Source organism: Hevea brasiliensis, chromosome 15, assembly GCF_030052815.1.
Source record: "Hevea brasiliensis isolate MT/VB/25A 57/8 chromosome 15, ASM3005281v1, whole genome shotgun sequence".
NCBI lineage: Eukaryota > Viridiplantae > Streptophyta > Magnoliopsida > Malpighiales > Euphorbiaceae > Hevea > Hevea brasiliensis.
In genome coordinates, this window is record NC_079507.1 from 63,776,043 (window position 1) to 63,781,895 (window position 5,853).

Consider the following 5,853-nt stretch of genomic DNA (forward strand, 5'->3'; position numbering starts at 1 on the left):
TTTTATAATAACGGATAAATTATTCAAATAAAAAAATTTTGAATAAAATTGAAAAACATACAAAAGATAACATTTTCATCACTAATTTGAATATAAAATTATCCGTAACTTGTAATTCCCCATTATATTACAATCAAATCATGTCTTATTTAAATTCATAATAAATTATTCAAATTTTTAAATTTTGATCAATTGAATACAATTGCAATTAAATTTAAAAATCAAGATAATGTCTAAAATTAAAATGATTGAACAAAATTAAAAAAAAAACACAAGGATTTAGATTTTCTGAACCATATATTAAAGTTTTGATTTCAAGGATTTATTTTAATTTCAATAGTTGCTATTTTTTTTTTTCATAAAAGAAAAATGCTGAAAAAAAAAGGAAAAAAAAGAAACAAAATAGAAATCAAAATTAGAAAAAAAAAAAGAGAACAAAAGAGAGCCCGACGAGCCCATGAATCAAAATTTTATTGGTTGTTAAAGTTATAGAGCCCGAGATCTAGCCCCACCCATTTTACAAACCTATTTGACCAAATGGATTCGGGTCAATTTTAGTCATAGCCTTCATTTTCATAGCTTTAGGACCTATTTGGCATTGCTATTGAAACTGTTGTTGAGAAAATCACTTTTTTAAATATACTAATTAGAAAGCGTTAAAAAATAATTAAAAATTAAATTTGATCAGTTTTAATAATAAAAATACTAAAATAACAAAATAATTTTTTCTAAGCTGTTTTTCTTAACAGTATCTAAAATAGTATTTTTATTCAGAAAAGCAGTTTCAGACTCTGAAACTCAATACCAAACAGGACTTTAGATACTAGGGAACCACCTTCGGCGAAGAGAAACGTTGCTGTAAAATTACTGTCTAGTAACGCAGTCCGGTTGCCTCCAACGACGATCTAACATGCGAATGCCATTCCACGCTTCAACAGAATACTATTGACTTCCCCTAGCATCGGTTTTACAAGAAATTGCTTCAAGCGAAATCGGAAAATTGAAGTTCCTGAAACTTGAGGTATTTCTTCAAATTTTAGCTTTTTTTTTTTTTTTTTTTGTCACTTCATTCTAAACAAGGAAGAATTTTTTTTTCAACTTTTAATTTTCAACCATCCTTCAGCTTCTATTAAAAAGAAATGGAAGATTGTAAAGAGAATGTTGGGTTGAAATTAACCCTTTGTTTGGGAAGGAGTTTTTTTTATAGTAATTAAAGGTTTTTCAAGGTTTAAAAACCTTGAACTTTTGTTTGGGAGGATATAAGGTTTTTTAAAGTATAGTTTTTGGAGATTTTTAAAAACTTTCAAAAACCTTCATTTTCCAACCCATCAAATTAGTAGGTTAACGAGGTTTTCTTTTTAAAACTTCAAATATTTTAAAAAACCTTAATTTTTTCTTAAACACTAAAAAATTATGAATACTTGAAAACCATAAAAAACCTTACTTTAAAAAACTTAATTTTATAAAACCTTACTTTACTCTACCTCCTCCCAAACGGAGGCTAATGGAAGATTGTAAAAACAATGCTGGGTTGAAAAATTAATAAAAAAGGGGATTTGATGCTTTATTGTATCTGTTATTATGATAATTTCTAGCTTGCACTGTATCTTGAATTTTGGTCTAATTAGATTATTAAAGTTAATGAAGTTAGGCTTTTTGCAATATACTTGTATTTCCAATTTCGGTTTCATTTGATGATTGAAGTTTTGCTACATGTGTATATGTTAATTTTAGTATAAGCAAATTTGGATGAGATTTTGTGGGTAGGGGACCGGTATTGGTGGTAGTGATGGAAGTGATAGTGATGGAATGAGATAACGATTGTTGACTTCTCTATGAAAGTTATAGTTTATTTGTTTAATCTTATGTGGCTAGTGGCAATCCCTACTTAAAATGTACAATAAAAATGGAAACTTTCCAAGAGAAAGAAGATTAGCTGTTTCCGAGGGTAGTTTCCCCGTTCATCAAGGTTTTATTTGCATGTCAATACTGCTACGAACACATACCGCTTGTTATATTTCAAGAGAGCTAAGGTGATCAATTTGCTGTTACCATAATGGAATCCAAATTTTTTCGGTTTCTTAAGATAGTGGGTGTTGGATACAAAGCAAGAGCTGAAGCAGAAGGACGCCTCTTGTTTCTCAAATTGGGATACAGTCATGAGGTTGAACTCACAGTTCCTCCTGCTGTTCGTGTTTTCTGCTTCAAGAACAATGTAGTTTGTTGCACTGGAATTGACAAGCAAAGGGTGCACCAGTTTGCTGCTTCTGTTCGTAGTTGCAAACCTCCTGAAATTTACAAGGGCAAGGGTATAATGTACATTGATGAAGTGATCAAGAGGAAACAAGGAAAGAAATCAAAATGATGGGGAGCAATTCTGCATGATACTGATAGCAAATGGTTTTGCCTAATTTCATGACGTTAACAATGTTTTTTTTGTCAAACAAGTTCAATTTCTGAGCTTGAAACATTGGAATTTTATGATTTAGAAGGCATTTAAATTAGCAAGAAGTTCTGCAAAAGTGGTATGGTTATTCTATATGTGAGATTTTTGTTTCTGTTCATGGTCTTATTATCACTATATGCAAGATAAATAATGTTTACAGCTATAAAAATGGTTTAAATTGTGACCTTTGTTTCGCCTGCCATATGAATGTTGGTGAAAAAAAAAAAGAAAAAAGCAGAATGTCATTGTTTATTTTGAGTTGAAGAATGTCCATCAATTCAATTCTGCATGAACTTCTTTCTGAACCTCAAGATGAAGGTTTTCATCAAATGTTGGTGCCCCAAGATGAAAATAGAAGGATGACCTGCTTTGCGTGACAAGGTTTTCATATTGACCATTAAATTGATTGTACTCTTCACGTATGCAACTTGAACCCTTGTCAATTTTTCGTTCATTCTAAATCTTTTTATTCATTTTCTTTTTTTCCCTTATAGTCACACTCTCGAACTATCACTTTTTTTTTTTTTTATAAAGTGGTTATTAAATAACTAATGTAGAAGACAATTAAAGAAATATTTAACTAATGTGTGCTTTGTACCTGTAAGTGTGTTTTATTATTGGCAAAAAAAAACTCATGTGTACTTTGACACCATCTCTCACAATTGTGTCGAGAAATTATTAGGTGTATTTGGTTTACATGCATCATCTCTCAAAATCATGTGAGATTCACTTTTCATATTATAAGAATGATCAATTTTTTTATGAGAGAGAGAACACTATTTTTTAATGCTCCCAACATATCCAATAATTAGCCCTGGTCGTGGTCTGGTAGCTAACAGCCCATATGTATGTATAGAGCTTGCGTGATCATAGAGGGAAAGAGATGCGTAAGGGACAAGTTAATTGGCCAGAGTACATTTTGAAACTCTGAATTATTGTAGAGTAAACATATTTGGGGCAAGTGATTTGCAGAATTTGGTTTAGGCAGATATGAAAGAAGCTGTTCCCCAGCCATTGTCCTCCTGGCAGCTAGTGCCTGCTGCATTATGTTTCAGAGTTCTTGAGACTAGGCTCTCCAGAAGGATTGGTGGCTTTGCTTGGGAATTCTTAGTGGCATTACTGTTGACCAATAACGCTTTTCCAAGCTAGGTAGGAATATATATATATAGCGCAATTAGCCCGTAAAAGTACTAGACAAGGTAGGTCATAACAATGGACTAAGGGTTACATCACCAGTAGTTCAAGCAACTACTCAAATAACCTATTATACAGTTATGGCTTTTCCTCATTCATTGGCTGATTTTGAAAACGTTGCTTCTAAGGCGTTATAATGGAAAAAAGAATAAGAGGAAGACCCAATAATAATCTTCTACCTATCTCTTTCTTTTTCTTCTTTCTTTTTCTTCTTCCTTTTTTCTAATTTTTTTATAATATTATTGTATTATTTCTTTTGCTATTGTGATAAAATTATATGCCATGTTAACTTCTGCATATTGTACATAGTTAATTAACCTTCCCAACTATTCATGCCAAAATTAATAAATGAAGAAACCGTATCATTCTTTACTCAGCCTCAGATTTAAATCTTCATCAATGAACTGGTCAGGAGCAAATTTATTTTATGAACTAAACTAACCCCTTCAGATTAATTATTCTTGTATTTAGTTTTATGAATCTTGAAACTTACTTGACCAACTTCTTAATTGACAATATCACTAACTCATTAACCGATATAACAAATCACGTTTCCATCACTAATTTGTGGCAGCAACAAATTTGAACCCACTCCACTACCTTTGAAATGTTACATAAGACTGTCATTCGTTTCCATGGGGAAAGCTAGATTGAGAAGTGTGCCTAAATCAAATTTTTTGCTGAAAATCTTTTAACTTTTCTTATTCAAGTATGAATATTTATTCCAATTTCTCTCTATAAATGGGAGGATCCAACATGGGAACAGTGGATTAACTACCCCCTATTTACTTTTAAAAATCATACTTTTATCTAAATTTATTTCAGTCAATTATTTAAATTGCCTCCAATATAATTATTTTTATTTATATCCTTTTTCTAAATGACACACACACACACACATATATATATATATATATATATATATATAGAAGAAGAAAACCTGGTTAATTTTCAAGGAAACAAGTTCTAATGATAAAGAAAGCCATTCATTATTATCCATGAAGCAACTAATTTAGTCACTTATTTTTCCATAGACGCTTGCCTATTGGACAGGACATAATGTATACATGAGATTGGATACATGCAATTATTCCAATGCCTTCAAAGTGTAGGACAATATAGGAATGAGAACAAAATATGCATACTAATGCCATCTAAAACTAAAATTTTTCATCATGTTCAGGATGTCCCTCTCCAGGGCTTGGATGCGACGACTCCGCCGGAAATCTCTCACTCCTAGCAAGTTGCATGGCAAACATCTTCTTCTTATTGCAGCTCACTTCATAATTACCTCCACCACTAGGAGAGGAAGGTGGTGCATTAAGTACGTTCAAAATCAAGCTCTGCTTCTCCTCCATGCATGAGAGCTTTCTGGCCTCCAAACCGTTGCATAAACACACAAGAAGAAGGAAAAGAACAAGTGCCAGACGAGCCATCCAGAATCCTGAGAGATATATCAAGAAAATATAGAATTAATCCTGAGACAGATGTGTTATTGTGCTTCCATATGCACACACACATATATATATATGAGGAGATTGGAAAGAGATCAGAGAGAGTGAAGAAGTTGGGCAAGAGTACTATGAGCTACTTTTGTCATGTGCTTTAGAATTTGGGTTAGGTATATATGAACTAATTAAGGTGCAAGCCAATTGCGTGAAGTCCTACTTCCTGAAGCTGTGGAAGATCTCCATGCAGGAATCTGATACATGTTCATGCATTTAAAGGACTAGCGGGCGGCTGGCGCCCCACTCTTCTTAGTTTCTCTCCCAACTGTGGGTGGCAAATGGGTTGGGTTAAGTAGGCTCAGATTATTTCTAATTTTGAGTAATGTGGACATCATAGGATACTTTCAAGTCAAAATAATAGATAATTTCTTTTATTATTTTAATATTTAAATGAAAATATTATTTGATCAGATCAATTTAAATGAGATAATTATAGATTGAATAAATACAAATATAATTAATAAATCAAATTTTAAATTAAAATAAATTAATTGTTGCTTTAATTGGATTGCATAAATTCAATTAATTGAATTCACGGATGAAATCAAAACAAGTGTAGAGTGGCATTACTGTTTATAAAGCTAGTACAAAGAGTGATGTGAAGTGGAGTAGCTGTTTAACATTGGCTCATGACGCCACATGCACAAGGCTGCCTTGCTAGTCAATTGAATTCCCTATTGTGGTGGCGGGGTGAAGGACGCCTCT

General features: G+C 32.2%; 1 protein-coding gene across 1 annotated transcript; it reads left to right on the forward strand.

Annotated features, from left to right (window-relative positions):
- The first annotated feature begins 1,908 nt into the window (after positions 1-1,908).
- Positions 1,909-2,366, forward strand: LOC131173984 (60S ribosomal protein L6, mitochondrial-like). The gene has a single exon (XM_058136963.1). The coding sequence runs from the start codon at positions 2,057-2,059 to the stop codon at positions 2,363-2,365; it is 309 nt and encodes a 102-aa protein (XP_057992946.1). The 5' UTR covers positions 1,909-2,056; the 3' UTR covers position 2,366.
- The last annotated feature ends 3,487 nt before the right edge of the window (positions 2,367-5,853 follow it).

Excerpts from the sequence above, each read along its gene's own strand:
- LOC131173984 (XM_058136963.1), top strand. The coding sequence starts at position 2,057 with ATGGAATCCAAATTTTTTCGGTTTCTTAAGATAGTGGGTGTTGGATAC.